The 19,098-nt window shown below is 43.9% G+C and overlaps 1 protein-coding gene across 1 annotated transcript in view; it reads left to right on the top strand.

Moving 5' to 3' along the window:
• The first annotated feature begins 3,337 nt into the window (after positions 1-3,337).
• The window catches only part of LOC129859844 (prostaglandin F2 receptor negative regulator-like), a 52,171-nt gene continuing 36,410 nt past the window's right edge, over positions 3,338-19,098 (top strand). The window contains exons 1-4 of the mRNA XM_055930016.1: positions 3,338-3,715; positions 11,161-11,529; positions 14,159-14,569; positions 15,799-16,158. Of these exons, the coding sequence (XP_055785991.1) occupies positions 3,676-3,715; positions 11,161-11,529; positions 14,159-14,569; positions 15,799-16,158 (1,180 nt within the window). The 5' untranslated portion in view covers positions 3,338-3,675. The remainder of the gene's footprint in view (positions 3,716-11,160; positions 11,530-14,158; positions 14,570-15,798; positions 16,159-19,098) is intronic.

Raw genomic sequence — 19,098 nt, 5'->3', positions numbered from 1 at the left:
CTACTGCCTAAAACAAAGTGAGAAGACTGTGGTTGGACCTTCCGTTTCATGTCTGTGTTGTTAATATTGTACAGTCAGTCACTTTCAGTTAGTCACACTGAGGTACTAAGGCTTCAGCCTTAACACAGAGACGATATTCACATGCATTCAATGTTAAAAATCGGTAAGGAGAAAATGGGTCAGAAAGATAAGAGCAACAGTCACTCTGTTGTATGGCCCAGTATAAATAGAGGTCTGGGTGACGGTGATCCGATACATCCACTGTTTGGCTTTGGGCACCTGTCCCCAATACACACACTTAGACCCACATACACACCCTAACGCTTCATAAACAACAGGTGTAGACTTTCATTTTTTTAAACTAGGTAAGTCAGTTAAGAGCAATTTCTTATTTTCAATGACAGCCTAGAAACAGTAGGTTATTTGCAGAAGAACAGATGTTTACCTTGTCAGCTCAGGGATTTGATCTTGCAACCTTTTGCTTATTGATCCAATCTAACCACTAGGCTACCTGCCAACTAACATTGAAATGCTTACTTACACCCACATGTGCGCACGCACGCACACACACACACACACACACACACACACACACACACACACACACACACACACACACACACACACACACACACACACACACACACACACACACACACACACACACACAGAGAGAGTCTTGTACAGCTAACCAACAATTCAGTCCCATTCAAAATCCTATTTTCCCTAACCCTAAACCTATCCTGTACTCTTCCGCACTAATTCTGACCTTAACCCTAACCCCCTAGAAATAGCATTTGACCTTGTGGGGACCAACAAAATGCCCCCAGTTGGTAAATTTGTTTGTTTGTTTACTATTCTTGTTAGTTAAACACGTCCATACACACGCACACGCACGCACACACACACACACACACACACACACACACACACACACACACACACACACACACACACACACACACACACACACACACACACACACACACACACACACACACACACACACAGGTAAAAATAAATGCATCATAATGCAGCCTCTTGCACCCATGTCCCATTCAACCACTGACACCCCATTTAACCCAAGTCCCCAGGGGTCATGAACCCTGACCTTTCACCTGCCCTTCTGTCCACCCACTCTCTTTCCTGATACTCATTGATGTGTGTGTGTGTGTGTGTGTGTGTGTGTGTGTGTGTGTGTGTGTGTGTGTGTGTGTGTGTGTGTGTGTGTGTGTGTGTGTGTGTGTGTGTGTGTGTGTGTGTGTGTGTGTGTGTGACAGCCGTGAACTTTAACCCCTGCCCTCCCACACACAGCATGACTTTGTAAACTATATCTACAGCAAATACAGTGGCCAGTCTTCAGAGGTGTCAGGTTCTTCTGCAACCCAGTCCCAAATCAACCCCCAGCACCAATCCCTATTCATTCACTCACACACACAACATAAAAAAAAAATATGTATTTAACTAGGCAAGTGAGTTAAGAACAAATTCTTATTTACAATGATGGCCTTCCCCGGCCAAAACAACACTGGGCCAATTGTCGGACTCCAGATCACAGCCGGTTGTGATGCAGCCTGGAATCAAACCAGGGTCTCTAGCTCTAAGATGCAGTGCCTTAGACCACTGCACCACTCTGGAGCCCAAAACATGCACACACATTTACACTGACTCTACACACACACACTGACATACAATCATCATATACGTTGCTGCTACTCTGTTTATCATATATCCTGATGCCTAGTCACCTTACCCTATACATATCTACATCTATCATTCCAGTATCCCTGCACATTGTAAATATGGTATTGGAACTGACCCTGTATACTGTATAGCTTGCTTACTTCTCGTGTTCTTATTTCACATGCGTTTTTGGTATACCTTATGTTATTTTTAATACTAAATTGATATTGACTACAGCATTTTGTGGTTTAGAGCTTGCAAGAAAAGCATTTCACTGTACTTGTGCATATGACATTAAAGGGGAATTTCACAAAAAAATTATCTTCTGGTATTTTTTTCATTAGTCCACTGTTGATGCGGTCCCAAAATGTTTTGCATGTCAGCAGGCAAGTTTTCAAGATATTGGACTTAAGAAGAAAAGTGTCTCCAGCCACATTGTCATCCCACTTCTGATATATGTTTTGGGGCAGCAGGTAGCCTAGTGGTTAGAGTGTTGGGCCAGTAACCGAAAGGTTGCTAGATCAAATCCCCGAGCTGACAAGGTAAAAATCTGTTGTTCTACCCCTGAACAAGGCAGTTAACCCACTGTTCCCCGGTAGGCCGTCATTGTAATTAAGAATTTGTTCTTAACTGACTTGCCTAGATAAATAAAGGTAAAAATCATGAGACATGCCAATATTTCATCCAAACATCAGCTTTGAGGGCATTATGACTTTTATACAACGTATTCTAATAATGATTTACATATTTTACAACAAAAAAATATTTTGATTAATTTATTCATACTATTTCATCTTTCCATCCACAAGATATAGTCCCGACATAAATCCAGGGTTGCTACCCAAGCCGGCTGGTCGTTCGTTTTATTGGTTTGGTTGCCAGAGACGTGACCCAGCCGTTAAGTCTGTTAGTTCTGTACCTATGGACGTGACCCAGTCGATAGAAATATACATAAAAATTATGCTGATTCATGATTTCGACTGGCTGAAAAAAGGTGCCTGCCTGTCTGTCTCATCCCAACATGTTCATTACTATGCGACAGCTGGAGATCGAATTTCAACATTGAAACAATTTTGCAAATGGCAGACAGGAGGGTAAATACAAATCTCAGCTGTTGATAACTAAATGTTAGTCTAAAAGAAATGTGAGATAATATCTAGATGTTTGTTATAGTGGAGATCATGTTTATAAATTGCCTGGCTGGGCTGACGAGACAGTGGATTGCGCAGTAAGATGGAACAGGGTAAATAGGCACTTTAACATCGTAGATGTAGCTTGTGGTAACTTGTGGAATAGACACCGGCTGGAATGCGGTTTTAACCAATCAGCATTCAGGATTAGACCCACCCTTGTATAATATCTTGACAACTTGACTGCTGACATGCCAGGCATTTTAGGACTGTATCAACAGTGGACTAATGAAAATATCGTTTTTGAGTTAAATTCCCCTTTAAAACTACAAACTATACACACCTCTTAGTGGCCCCTTGTAGATGTGAAATGATCTGAGAGCAACATTTCAATAGGCTAACGTTACACATACTGTATCGATGATGATGATGATATTCTGTAGGCCTATTATTCAGCTCTAAATAGCCACTAGTGAGACCACATGAGATGAGACTTGGGCCAGAGCTACCTGTGAAAATCCCGACGCTACTCCCGTCCTCCAAAAACTGACTTCCGGACACGGCAACGTTGTTCCCTCCCTCTCCCGTTCCAAAACCACACACTGATTAACGACACTCAGTATGAATTATGCGAGCGTACAAGGTCGCTACCAGTGGACTTTCACTGCACGCACGTCCATTTAACGGATATCCGAACGTCTACTCGCCAGTATCGGTTCTCGTGGACAGCATTTTGGGGATTTCTGAGAGGTCGCCGGTGGTTGGGTTTTTGAACTGAAGGTCCGAGAGGACTCCTTTCACCCGTGGCGGATTTTAATGACAAAGGAACAAACTGGGAGTTAAAAAGACGCGAATTTGCAGGATGGAACATCTCTCTCTTCTACTCTTGTTTTTATCGATGGGTAAGTTATATTTGAAAAAGGGTTGTCAAACGGTCTGATAATATCGTCATAATAACGCGTGTGCTGTCGTTTAGTGGGAAATATTAGATTGACATGCACACGCGGGCACGTTTTCACTTAACCTGATAAGAATCTTCATTGACAAAGCAATTAGTCAAATTAATTTAAAGGCAACATTATCAACGGATTTTTACTGATCATGCTGTTTCTCCTAAATGAATTACACATAACAGTGAGTTTTACTAAAACGAACCGTTTTTAAATATGTGAATAGATTTTCCCACGCCCAACTTCATCGTTACATGTAGGCTACGGTGGTTGGTCACAGGTGAGGGAGGGTGTGTGGCAATTTTCCATTTCAGCTCCTCAAATCCCGGTCGAAACTTTTAATTTTTCAATCAAAGGAAAACGAGCGAGGTAATTGATGTCATTTAAAAGTTAAGTTGACAAGCCTTGACAATGGTCCAGTTACAAGGAGGCACCATAACACGCGATGGGTAGCCGTCCAATTCGCATAGAGCCCCTTGATAAATTGAACTGATGTAGTTGAATTTGGAATGGAGCACTGTCCACCACTGATGGACATCCCTGTTATTATAGTCATTGGTTATCATATCTCAGTGATCAAGGAAGAAATATCCTTTTCGTTAAGTTGATCGGACCCATTTTATATCACAACGGTGTGTCAGATTGTGTAGGATGGGGAGTGTGTGTCTGTCAACGTATACTCTGCGTCGCTCAGGGCTTTCCCGTGCCAGTGTGTTTGTGTGAGCGGCTGAGTTTTTAAAATTGGTGTGGTACTATGAGATTATCAAATGTCTCCAGTTAACTTGTTTCCAGCATTCCTGGAGCAGGGGATGTGTGTGCCCTTCCGCCCTTCCCGATGGCTTGAAAGGCGTCCGCATGGTTCCCAGCCGAAACCGTTCGGAAGAGTTAGTGCATATATTATAACGATTCTTTTTTTTCGGTTGTTCGGGCACACGTTATTTTCTTGAGGCAAGCCGGAGTCTACGCACTTTCTTCAGTGACTGGTCAACAGTAGGGATTCTGCAGGAAAGTCTGTCATTTAACGAGATGACTCGTATTCATACACTTTATTTTAATTGAAATACTGCACCAAACAGCTTAGTTAGATTAGTTGTACACTGAACAAAAATGTAAACGCGACATGTAAAGTGTTGGACCCATGTTTCATGAGCAGAAATAAAAGATCACAGAAATTTTTCATATCAGCTTTTCTCCCAAATTTGGTGCACAAATTTGTTTACATCCCTGTTAGTGATGTTTCTCCTTTGCCAAGATGATCCATCCACCTGACAGATGTGGTATATCAAGAAGCTGATAAAACGGCATGATCATTACACAGGTGCGCCTTGTGCTAGAGACAATAAAAGGCCACTTTAAAATGTGCCGTTCTGTCACACAACATAGGGCCACATATGTTGACGGAGCGTGCAATTGTCATACTGACTGCAGGAATGTCCACCAGAGCTGTTGCCAGATAATTTAATGTTCATTTCTCTACCAAAAGAGCCAATTTCGGCTTAATCTGAAAATGTGATCGGCGCCACCGTATGGATGGTGTGCCTCAATTATGAAGCCTCTGTAGGCACACAGAGGTCAAACTGAGCTCCGTACCAGATCGCTGTGCACCTTTCAAGTTTTGTAAGAATGTGGAGGGCTCCGTATTGACGTGAATGTTTGATGGTAGGGAGGTCCTGTATGAACACAAACTGACTTCCACGACGACGTCCTTCACAACAGCTCTGCGCTGTTCGGCAAACCGCGTGACTTCTGCAGAGTAAATACTGTATATACTGTAAATACTGTATATACTGTAAATACTGTATATACTGTAAATACTGTATATACTGTAAATACTGCACAGCCAATGCAGACGGCCGATTGAACATGCCTCGCCGTTTAGCCGCCTCCATTGTCCTCCATCAGGTCTCACCACAGACCACTTTGTATTAGAGGTCGACCGACTATGATTTTTCAATACCGATTTATTGGCGGACAAAAAAAGGCGATGCCGATTAATCCGCCTTTATGCAAGGAGGAGCAGGTGTAGCGCTTCTAGAGCCCTGCAAAATGACCTCCAGCAGGCCACAAATGTGCATGTGTCTGCTCAAACGGTCAGAAACAGACTCCATGAGGGTGGTATGAGGGCCCGACGTCCACAGGTGGGGGTTGTGCTTACAGCCCAACACCGTGCAGGACGTTTGGCATTTGCCAGAGAACACCAAGATTGGCAAGTTCGCCACTGGCGCCCTGTGCTCTTCACATATGAAAGCAGGTTCACACTGAGCACATGTGACAGACGTGACAAAGTCTGGAGATGCCGTGGAGAAAGTTCTGCTGCCTGCAACATCCTCCAGCATGACCAGTTTGGCGGTGGGTCAGTCATGGTGTGGGGTGGCATTTCTTTGTGGGGCCGCACAGCCCGAGGTAGCCTGACTGCCATTAGGTACCGAGATGAGATCCTCAGACCCCTTGTGAGACCATATGCTGACACATGCACATTTGTGGCCTGCTGGAGGTCATTTTGCAGGGCTCTAGCAGTGCTCCTCCTGCTCCTCCTTGCATAAAGGCGGAGGTAGCGGTCCTGCTGCTTGGTTGTTGCCCTCCTACGGCCTCCTCCACGTCTCCTGATGTACTGGCCTGTCTCCTGGTAGCGCCTCCATGCTCTGGACACTACGCTGACAGACACAGCAAACCTTCTTGCCACAGCTCGCATTGATGTGCCACCCTGGATGAGATGCACTACCTGAGCCACTTGTGTGGGTTGTAGACTCCGTCTCATGCTACCACTAGAGTGAAAGCACCGCCAGCATTCAAAAGTGACCAAAACATCAGCCAGAAAGCATAGGAACTGAGAATTGGTCTGTGGTCACCACCCGCAGAACCACTCCTTTATTGGGGGTGTCTTGCTAATTGCCTATAATTTCCAACTGTTGTCTATTCCATTTGCACAACAGCATGTGAAATTTATTGTCAATCAGTGTTGCTTCCTAAGTGGACAGTTTGATTTCACAGAAGTGTGATTGACTTGGAGTTACATTGTGTTGTTTAAGTGTTCCCTTTATTTTTTTGAGCAGTGTATATATATATATACAGTATATATATATATACAGTATATATATATCATACACACACATTTTTGTAATAATGACAATTGCAACAATACTGAATGAACAATGAACACTTATTTTAACTTAATATAATACACACACACACACACACACACACACACACACACACACACACACACAGCTCTGAAGTGACAATGATACTGAAGAGTCTGCTTAGGAGACAAATACTCTCAACTGTTTGAATAAAAATAGAGTTTAAGTTACCTGTGATGAATGTTGAAAACAAAAACTGTCATTTCTATATGCAGGAAATCCTATTTTAATAATGGGCATAGTAAGAATTGACGACCAAAGTGTGAGTCATAATTCCCATGACACCTAGCAAAATCTGAAAAGCGGTTCCTTCATTTATTCCATAGGATATTTTTAGATTCACTTAAAATAAGGTCTGTGTTTCGTGTAGGCTTCCACCACCTTGCCAATTTTATAACTGTGTAGATATCCATAGGACAAGGTAACCCTGATCAATATTGGCTAAATATAAGCAAAGATAATTCTTTTTGTAGAGTGGATTTATGAAAATATGTTGACAAACGTTAACTTATCCTAGTGAGATTTACACGGGTATCAAAACGTCGAGGCGGTCTAAGCCTGCACGAAACACAGACCTTATTTGAAGTAGATCAAGACATTCTCTATGGAAGACATGAACGGTAAAATAACGAAGGAACCCCTGTCAAGTTCAGCCGCAAGTTATTACAGGAATTATAACGCGTCGACTATTTCTCTCTAAACCATATACCTTTGACTAATCCGGAAACTATCACCTCGAAAACAAAACGTTTATTCCGTTACGTATTTTATCTAACGGGTGGCATCCATGAGTCTAAATATTCCTGTTACATTGCACAACCTTCAATGCTGTGATAATTACGTAAAATTATGGCAAATTAGTTCGCAAAGAGCCAGGTGGCCCAAACTGTTGTATATACCCTGACTCTGCGTGCAATGAACGCAAGAGAAATGACACAATTTCACCTGATTAATATTGCCTGCTAACCTGGATTTCTTTTAGCTAAATATGCAGGTTTAAAAATATATACTTGTGTATTGATTTTAAGAAAGGCATTGATGTTTATGGTTAAGTACATATTGGAGCAATGACAGTCATTGATTGATTGTTTTTTATAAGTTTAATGCCAGCTAGCAATTTACCTTAGCTTACTGCATTCGCGGCACAGGCAGGCTCCTCGTGGAGTGCAATGTAATCAGTGTTAGAGCATTGGACTAGTTAACTGTAAGGTTGCAAGATTGGGTCCCCCTAGCTGACAAGGTTAAAAATCTGACGTTCTGCCTCCTAGGCCGTCATTGAAAATAAGAATGTGTTCTTAACTGACTTGCCTAGTTAAATAAAGGTGTAAAAAAAAATATATATATATAAATATTTTTAAATCGGCGCCCAAAAATACCAATTTCCGATTTATGAAAACTTGAAATCGGCCCCGATTTATCGGCCATTCCGATTAATCGGTCGACCTCTACTTTGTATGGCATCGTGTGGGTGAGTGGTTTGCTGATGTCAATGTTGTGAAGAGTGCCTTGTGGTGGTGGGGTTATGGTGTGGGCAGGCATAAGCTACGGACAATGAACACAATTGCATTTTATCGATGGTAATTTGAATGCACAGATACCGTGACGAGATCCAGAGGCCCATTGTCGTGCCATTCATCCGCTGCCATCACCTCATGTTTCAACATTATAATGCACAGCTTCATGTCGCAAGGATCTGTACATAATTCCTGGAAGCTGAAAATGTCCAAGTTCTTCCATGGCCTGCATACTCAACAGACGTGTCACCCATTAAGCATGTTTGGGATGTTCTGGATCGACATGTACGACAGCGTGTTCCAGTCCCCACCAATATCCAGCAACTTCGCACAGCCATTTGAAGAGGAGTGGGACAACATTCCACAGGCCACAATCAACAGCCTGATCAAGTCAATGTGAAGGAGATGTTGCACTGCATGTGTTAAATGGTGGTCGCACCAGATACTGTCTGGTTTTCTGATCCATGACAACAGATGCAGATCTGTATTCCCAGTCATGTGAAATCCATATTTTAGGTTCTAATTCATTTATTTAAATTGACTGATTTCCTTATAAACTGTAACTCAGTAAATCATTTTAAATTGTTGCATTCATATTTTTCTTTAGTATAAAATTGCGCGACTACGATCTCGGGAAAAACGTCAATTAATGACAGATCGTTTGTGAAGTGAAGGTCTTTTTAAGGGAGTATAGGAGCACACATTTGATTTTCCTAACAGCTTGGCGCCAGTCGATATGACTCATGCTGATGGTTTTTAGACCTATAGCCTAAACCTGGGGTGTCAAATATACTGCACACAGGTGGTTTAATTAAATTGATTTAATATACAAACTTAATATACTTTATTACTAAAACCAAATTGAAACTGTAGAAATGATAATGGACCTACATTAATTTATTTGCTGTCCAGCTCGCAGAAAATCACAAATGAAAGCTAGACAGTCAGAGCATCAAATTACAAAAACAATGGACACAGGAATATTTTTAGCAAATTTGACGGCGAGGAAATATAACCACTTTTCAGTGCGGCCCACCGGACCTTGTTGAAGACCGAATGCGGCCCACGGGGCAAAATGAGTTTGACAACCCTGGCCTGAACAATAAATACATGCACACCTCCCCAAACATGGTTGATGACGTACTACTGCCCTAGCTCTCCAAAACCCTTATCTGTATTTATGGTTTTCAGCAGTTACATTTGCCTCCATGTTAACTACAATTCCAACGGTGTTTTAACAATTTTGGCAACATATGCCCCTTTCACATTGGCAAGAAAGAATTTTCTGAGTAAAAAAATATGCACTTCCTGTAGCAGTTTTGCACAGACCAACAAGCTGTGTGTGCCTCCAGTTGACAAACGACACTTCCTCAGATTACAAACAGGTGTTCGGGGACGCTAGACTGCTAATTGCACAGGTGGCCACTTATGTCTTCCCTAAACAAGTGATATGGCCATGTGGGAACACTAACTGGGCTGTCTCATATTGCCTGTTTACTCTGTGGCCCTCCGGCTGTTTGTTTGGATAAGAGTGGCTTAAGAGTTGCGTGGTAATATTAGTCACACTCCTAAGTGGTGTCCGACCAGTATAATATCCCTTCTCTTATGACGTAGGGTAAATCAAAGAGATGACATCCCCAGAACCAGACTGTTCCAGCAATGTTTGAGGGAACGTGGTCCATAAAACGTCTATTTTTCCAGTTCCTTGAGTGTCCCAAAACGCTAGGACAGGAAAAGGGGTTAAGTATACTGTATGTCAACAAGGCGTTTTGAATTGAAATGTTAATCACTAAGGATCCCAACAAACGTCCAACCAAGGCAATGGTGTAGGATCATATTGGAATGCTGCCAACGTTACCATTAGAAGTAGAGCGTTATGAAAATGTTCCCAGAAGGCTTTGCTCTTTGGTTGTTCCAGTTGGGATGTAACAGGGACTATTTCTGGGCTGTGGGGTTGTTCTTTTGAAAGCTGCTGGTGCATCGTCACTTTGTTCTTGCCAAATGAGCTGACCTCTCGTTTTTCCTGCTACTGTTCTTTGGTGTGTGGGTGGGGGAGCATGTGTTGCTCCATGTTGGCCATGGCATGTACACGCTCTTCCCCTCAGCCTGTTCAGACAAGCCTGGTGTGTGTGTGTGTGCATGTTTGCTGCTCTTTCCCCTATGCCCATCCAAACAAGCCTGTACTTTATATAGGTGTTCTCTCTCTAGCTAGAGTAAGTGGTCTAGGCTGTTCCCCTCTCTAGTAAGACTGTCTCTCTATGGGTGTGTCTAAATAGTCTCTAGTGGCTTCCTTTCCTCAACTCCTTTCCTTCTTCTACTCCAGTCTAAGAAGGTTACCATAGGCTTTGCTTTCACCTGTTACTATATGTCAGTGGGAATAAAGGCAAGGAGAGGAACCACTTCAGATTATTGATTCACCTGTTGAGTGCAGCGACGCTAGGGTTCAGGTGTCAATATGTGGGCCTTTTTTATAGAACACACACACACCCACACACACACCATACACTACACTGTGGGTTTGGAATCACAGAGGAATCAAACCAAAGGTAGTATCTAAGTGTATATTTAGCCTGCCCTGTGCTAAATATATCCATGTATCAACTGTATGCGTATTGTTAAGCAGAGATGCTTTCAGGAGGTTAGCGAAGGAAGTCTGATGTGGTAGGAACGCTGTCATTGTGTGGGGGGTTCTGTGGATTTTATGTATGCGTATCTGTCAATGACGTGTGTGTGTTCTCTCTAGGTGTATCCCATGCCAGGGTGGTGTCTGTGTCCCCTGTCCCTCTGCTCCGTGTGGAGGGCCAACCTGTCTCACTGCGCTGTGATGTCACTGACTACGAAGGGCCCAGGGAGCAGGATTTTGATTGGACCATGCAGCAGGGAGGGGCGGGGTCTATCCAAGTAATCTCCACCTTCGACCCAAAGTACTCGGACGTTTCGCTAAGCGACCGGGTGGCCAGTGGTGACCTGAGCGTGGTGCGGCTGGGGGACAGCGTGGTGGAGCTGAGGATACAGGAAGTGAGGTCTTCAGACAGTGCCACGTACCTCTGCAGTACACCCAGTACGGACTCTGTCATCAGCGGGAACTACGACGCAGTGGTGACACTCAAAGGTGGGTCAGACACGAGTATGAGAGGGACTTATAGACTGAGTGTGTCTTAACCATCAGAGAGAGTGGAATCACCGTATATCCGTTTAGGAGAACTGTTTTAACTTCAAACTAGATTAGTCAGACCTCCATTATGACTTCTAGTTTACATACTGAGGTTGGCTGGGAATGGAAGACCCATCCAGCGCGTGTGTTTGTTCATGTTCTTTGGTTGTGGTTTGTGTGCTCTATTGAACACGGCTCATCCCTTGCTTACACATAACTCGCTCTCTTAAGCTGGTGTGTTTGTCAGACCACACACACGTGTGCACTTATATACTGTATACACTACAGTACACTTACATGGACACAGCTGCACTTTCCTTAGATGGACTGGTTCAGGATCAGTGATGTAATTTTGAACCCCAATTATGCTAATCTGCTTTGGGGAGGGAAAACCTGTTCCTAGATCTGCTGCTTTGGGGAAACACTAGTGAGAGGTGATCAAGTGGTGATTTCACTCGTGTTCACACATGTTCAGTCTTCCAACACACACACACACACTTGGAGAGCAGATGCCAGATGGGTGTATTTATCTCATGTCAAATGTGGGTTGTTACTTCTGTTGAGCTGACTGTTGCCCTGTTCTGAACAGTCTGTCTGAATGAGCTGAGGGAGAGAAAAAGAGAGGTTTAATGGTGAATTGAGCTGATGAGGAGAGCTAGAACAAGTAGAGGGGTGAGATTATATTGTGAAATCTAAGTGCTCTTGAACTAGTAGGTGATTTTTAGTGCTGCTTTTAGCCGTGCTGTTAAACAATGTTTCATGGTGTAGTTGAACTAGTAGACAGTTGTATACACAGTACAGTGAGATCCATTGACGTAACACCATGTAGTGTAAATTAGTTTACTCTGGTATGAAGAGTCACCTGTGTAGGTGAGGCAGTGTACGGACATCTCCTATGGGTGTGTCGACGCAAACAGCATCCTCCACCAACACTCAGTTTTGTGTTTGCTTGGCTCACTTGTCTGTCTAATTAATTTTTTTCTTCTGACTAAAGTGACCTTGACATGTATACGGTGCATTCGAAAAGTATTCAGACCCCTATACTTCTACATTTTGTTACGTTACAGCCTTATTCTAAAATTGATTAAATATATATTTTTCCTCAATCTACAAACTACCCCATAATGACAAAGCAAAAACAGGTTTTTACATTTTTTTTATGTGTGTGTGTGTGTGTGTATACAGTTGAAGTCGGAAGTTTACGAACACCTTAGCCAAATACATTTAAACTCAGTTTTTCACAATTCTTGACATTTAATAGAAGGTTAAGATTCCTTGTCTTAGGTCAGTTAGGATCACCACTTTATTTTAAGAATGTGAATTGTCAGAATAATAGGGATTTATTTCAGCTTTTATTTCTTTCATCACATTCCCAGTGGGCCAGAAGTTTACATATACTCAATTAGTATTTGGTAGCATTGCCTTTAAATTGTTTAACTTGTGTCAAACATTTCGGGTAGCCTTCCACAAGCTTCCCACAATAAGTTGGGTGAATTTTGGCCCATTCCTCATGACAGAGCTGGTGTAACTGAGTCAGGTTTGTAGGCCTCCTTGCTTGCACACGCTTTTTCAGTTCTGCCCACAAATTTTCTATAGGATTGAGGTCACGGCTTTAAGATGGCAACTCCAATACCTTGACTTTGTTGTCCTTAAGCCATTTTGCCACAACTTTGGGAATATGCTTGGGGTCATTGTCCATTTGGGAGACCCAACTATTTTTTTCCTGACAATTTCTTTGCTCCTGCCCTGAACAGACCGAATGCTGCTTCTGCTATGACAACTATTCATGATCCACTGAATGGCTTTCAGCACGTTCAACATTAATGATGGCGCTCTGTTGTGAGATGTTCATTTTCTCCGTACCCGAACACATAGACAGGAATATGTTTAGCTAGTTGGGGGAAAGGGAGATTTTTAACTGATGAGTGTGACAGTGATTTGACAACTAAGTCTAAAACCAAAGACTTGGTAGAATGGCAGCTTACTGAGCTTAGAGTAAGAAGGTTCATCAGAATATGAACACTTCAAAGCACAGTGTATTATTCTTGTTTAGAGGCTGCGGGAGTGAGGAAGAGCGTAAGAGAGGGAGTGCGATGAACAGACATTGCGAGAGAGCGACAGACATGCATTGCCTTTCTCTCGCTCTCTTCCCCCCCTCTCTTATTTCTCTTCTGTTTATTCAGCTGTGACGGTCAGAGTAAACGGGGCTTCTCTCTCTGATGTGATTATCAAATCTAAACCATCCTTACACATACTGTTGACAGCAGCACCCCCCACCCCCCTCACTGACAGCCTAAACCGTGTGTTTGGGGGGGGGTTAGGAAAGGGGCCGATAAGGAAGATGCGCATGTGTAAACTTGACATTGGTATTAATAGATTTTTCATGGATTATAAAAGCAGTAATAACTCTTGGCAATGAAGAAGAACGAACATGATGACATTTTGAGATGTTGGCTTACGGCAACATCTGTTAGCGTTCTCTGTCACTATGACATGTAACATGCAGTGAAGAACCATGTCGCTGTAGTGAAGCAGCAAATGAACGACGCTAGCCATGTGTGTGTAACTGTCTGTCCTTTCCCTACAGTCATTGCTAACACCCTGAAGGTGGCCCCGGAGGCCCCAGAGCCCGTGGTCCCCGAGGGTGGCGACATCACCCTCTCCTCCAACGTCACCCGCCACTTCACTGATCCCACCTACCTGTCCGTCACCTGGTCGCTACGGAGACCAGGCATCCCAATGGTGGATATCCTGACCGTTGGCCCAGATGGGGATGTGGTCACAGGAAGTGGCTCCTCCCAGCGCTATGCTGACGGAGGGCTCCGATTGGCTATTCGCAGAGATGGGGCGTTTGGATTGGTTGTTGCCGGGGTGACGCAGGCTGATGCAGGGATGTACGTGTGCACGGGGAGGGAGTGGATTCACGAGGAAGGGGGTCAGTGGAAGAACATTGTGGAGAAGACTGTGGAGATGGGAGCTGTGGCAGTCACACCTACAGGTAAAGGGGATGGGGTGTGTTTTGTATGTACTTAGGCGTGTGAAACATTCAGCCGATCCTAAATCACTCCCCTTTGACCTTAACCCTGAGATATTTGCAGATCTGTACGGTCTGGATTGGTATAAGCGGTGCGATGGAGCTTCCACCTTACCCTTCGATATTTTTACGTCTGTTAGGACCAGCTGAGAGAGAGGGATCTGGGGGATGGTGGAGTCGTTTCTATGGCCCCTACTTTATTTTAGCCTAGCAACATTTCTTTGTGTTGGAGAGGCTCTTGACCCAGAGATCTATCTCAGCCCCTCCCCCTGTCAGGCCTTTATCCCTGGGTGTGTGAGGAACCCCCCCCCCCCCCCCCCCCACACACACACACACACACAGTGGTTGCCTGGGACACCATATCCCCCGAACCCTCTCCTGCATGGTGAGGGATTCAAATGGGGTGAGAGACAGTGAGACTAGCTCAGCAGGAAGACAACATGGAGGGACTGGGCCTTCCTTTACATGCTGTATCTAAGTACAGACTAGTGTAGCCATGCAGCCACTATTGACTGTCTACTGAGATGCTAAAGTAAAGAGGATTGGAGAAGTCTAACAGGGGCCTTTGTCTGGGCTCTCTTGTCTAAACATACATAGTGAGCTATAGTGAAGTCATCTCACCTACCAGATATCCCAGTCTCCTATAGTAGCAGTATCCAGGATTTAATTTGAGAAATATAAACCCCCTCAAAAGGGTTGAGCTTCAGTTCAGTCTCTGGAGTCATAAGTCGTATCATGTTTTAATGTGATTTTCCTTGACTTTTCTTTCCGTAGCTTTGAAACTCTGTTAACATTCCGCCTAAATCGTTCTCGGCGTATATTCATTTTTAATTGTTACCCATTTATACTTGACATTTTGTGGGTTCTAGAGCTTTTGAAATTGGCTTTTTAATAAATGGTTATCCTTGATCTTCTATATGTGGGTCTTTCAACTTCTCACTGTTGGTTCTTTTGATCTGGATGGTTTTAATCAAGTTTTCCATTTTGAATCCCTTCTACTCCGTCTTCTCCACGTGTAGAGTACTTGTATCTCCATATCCAACTGTGCTAGAGGGTTCTATATTTTCACCATATTGCTGCTACTTATCCAACCGGTCCAGTTCTACAGGTGTCTAGCAGTTAGGACCTGGGGGTTGTTTCTTTGTTTATTGGTTCTAACGGCAGCCATTTTGTCTTCTCCCTCCGCCTTCCAGCTCGTTCCCTGTCTGTCGTGGCCAAGTCCAACACCACGCTCAACATGGACGACACCCTGACCCTCACCTGCCTGGTCTCCGCCGGCAACTTGGCCTCCCTGGCCCTGGAGGTCACCTGGCTTGTGGACGGACGCACAGCGGTCAGCCTGGGCCGTGACGGGGTGGTCTCAAACGGGTCCCCCTCGGTGGGGCTGGAGCGGACGGGGCCAGGGGAGTTTAGGCTGGTGGTGAGGGGGGTAAGGGGGTCTGACAAGGGGATGTACTCCTGTAGGGTCCAGGCCTGGGTCGGAGGAGGAGGAAGATGGTACCAGGCTGCAGAGAAGACCTCCAACCCAGTACAAGTTCTAGTCACACAGATCAGTGAGTGAAAGTGCTGTTAAAATATCTACTGTATGTTTTTCAGGTCTTGAAATGCAGTCCAACCAAGATTACCATATCTAACATACTATTAATAGCATTGGCCTCTCACTAGGCTTACTTTGAACACACATGCTTCACCATGGCAGTACATCAGTGATGCCTTGTACTACACAGGAACGAACACACTCACACTCACACTCACACTCACATCACACAGGCACCCGCAGAGTGAGCCTATCCATTAGTCAAGCCTTTTTTCTGACATACCTGCCCCCACAGTGAAAAATATTGATTATTCATGCCTGTTAAGGCCTAGCTAACTCGTTTCTCTGGTTTTACACCCTGTTTCGCTCGCTCCCTCTCTATTTAACCAGGCAAGTCAGTTAAGTACAAATTCTTATTTACAATGACAGCATGGTCGCTCTGGGACCTAAGCGGTGGTGTAGAGTGTAACTGTATATGACCTGACAAGTTCAAGGTGCCGTGGTGTCACTCATGCCATCCTTCAGAGTGTGTGGGTGGTCGTGTAGGGATTCATTAGTGACCACCGTAGCAAAACATTTTGCAATGGATAAGTTAATGTCGTCCCTCCCAGTTTGGTATATATTTTCATGACCTTTTAGGCCAGTGGTTCTCAACTGGTTTTTCCTCGGGATCCAAATTGAACCAGGCTGTCTCAGTCCCGACCCAATATTCTCATCGCGGAAAGAATTGGCAAAATACAATCTGGGGTTTTTAAATGTTTATATAGATAGTAAATGTAGCAATTATATGACAAGGGAACAACATTCCAACCTCTTGTCATTAATTCAACCCTGCCCATATTCTTGATGAAGAATGCTAATGATAGGTTTGCATTTCTGAACTTTAAATGTTATAAATCATTAGTTGTAATAGAGGCCTGAGGGGCTACACCAGAAGTTGGTTAAGCTTGGAATGTACTGAGTGTAGGGACAATGATCACGTGGCAGGCATTGATAAGGGGAGAGAGCCATGGATTAGTGATGAAAGGGGTCCAGGTCAGGTCATGTTAAGGGAGAAAGAAAAGTTTATGGCCTGTATCACTTAGGTTCCTGCCTAGCAAGGAAGATACAATGTTTGTTCAGATGTGTAGGAGGAGACTCGGCATAGGAGAAAGGGTTAAAAATCAGTGCGTGTGTGAATGTCTTTGTCTAATACAGCTGTATTGACCCTCTGGGAAGAATAAACTTGGTTTGAGCTTTCATAGTGTCTTGAGTTTTTACACTGATAATTAGTAATAAACTCACTGGTTTGAGGCTTCCAGAATCAACCAAAATAGCAGTACTAATAGCGTTTCATATTGAAAATACTCTGAAGAAACCTCCTGTGATGCGAATTTGCGTCAGGATCCAGCAGTTGAGAATCGCTGCTTTAGGCTACGTGTTGTATTTCTTTGCGAGGAAGTGCCATAAAGTCCATTGGGTTAGCATTAGCATGATAATAAGCAACCCCACTGCTCCTAGTGTATGAAACCATCTTAGAATTCAGATCTTGAATGTTCCACACAGTAGCTGTTTGTGCTGCAGTAGCTGTGGGGTTAAATCTGCTCTGGAACTAGGTCTGCCTGGTGCTGGTTCTCTAGAGTCCCAAACATGACGCTCCTCTGACACACACACACACACACACACACACACACACACACACACACCAAACGCTGTGCAGTGAAAACGGTCATGGAGGTAAGGAATGTGTAGCCAGAGGCCAGAGTGTAGGAGTTCCCTCTAGTACCATAGAGCCCTACACCAACACAGACTCACCAACCGTATGTATGTGTTGGTGGTTACTAGATGTCTGTTTTCTGTCTGCCATTGTGCATGTTGAGAGAAGTGCCCTGGGTTAAGCCTAGTGGGAGAGGGTCGTAGGCAAGGCCAGACATCAATGGAAGAGGAACTCTGCCTACGTCTGGAAGACAGACACACACATTCACACTCACACCCAAATCCCATGAAATTCAGACCTACTACGCTGAGGAAATGGTAGTATACAGTGCCTTCGGAAAGTATTCAGACCCCTTGACTTTTTCCACATTTTGTTACGCAACAGCTTTATTCTAAAATTTATTAAATAAAAAGACATCCTCAGCAATCTACACACAATACCCATGACAAAGCAAAAACAGGTTTTAGAAATGTTTGCACATTTATTTAACACTAGAAATACCTTATTTACATAAGTATTCAGACCCTTTGCTGTGAGACAAATTGAGCTCAGGTGCGTCTTGTTTCCATTGATCATCCTTGAGCTGTTTCTACAACTTGATTTACCAAGAACCCAATTGTCACTCTGACAGAGTTCCTTTGTGGAGATGGGAGAACCTTCCAGAAGGACAACCATCTCTGCAGCACTCCACCCATCAGGCCTTTATGGTTGAGTGGCCAGATGGAAGCCACTCCTCAGCAAAAGGAACATGACAGCCCGCTTGGAGTTTGCCAAAAGGCACCTAAAGACACTCAGACCATGAGAAAAAAGATTCTCTGGTCTGTTGAAACCAAGATTAAACTCTTTGGCCTGAATGCCAAGCGTCTCGTCTGGAGGAAACCTGGCACCATCCCTACAGTGATGCATGGTGGTGGCAGAATCAGACTAGGTTGAAGGTTCACCTTCCATCTGGACAATGACCCTAAGCAAACAGCCAAGACAACACAGGACAAACCAGGAGTGTAGGGACAAGTCTCAATGTCCTTGAGTGGCCCAGCCAGAGCCTGGACTTAAACCTGATCGAACATCAATGGAGAGACCTGAAAATAGCTGTGCATCAACACCCCCCCCATCCAACCTGACAGAGCTTGAAAGGATATTCAGAGAAGAATGGGAGAAACTCCCAAAGTACAGGTGTGCCAAGCTTGTAGCGTCATACCCAAGAAGAATCGAGGCTGCCAAAGGTGCTTTAACAAAGTACTGAATAAAGGAACTGAATAC

This window comes from Salvelinus fontinalis, chromosome 7 (assembly GCF_029448725.1).
Source record: "Salvelinus fontinalis isolate EN_2023a chromosome 7, ASM2944872v1, whole genome shotgun sequence".
Lineage (NCBI taxonomy): Eukaryota > Metazoa > Chordata > Actinopteri > Salmoniformes > Salmonidae > Salvelinus > Salvelinus fontinalis.
Note: the sequence above shows the minus strand (reverse complement) of the source record. Positions and strands in the feature narration are given on the sequence as shown.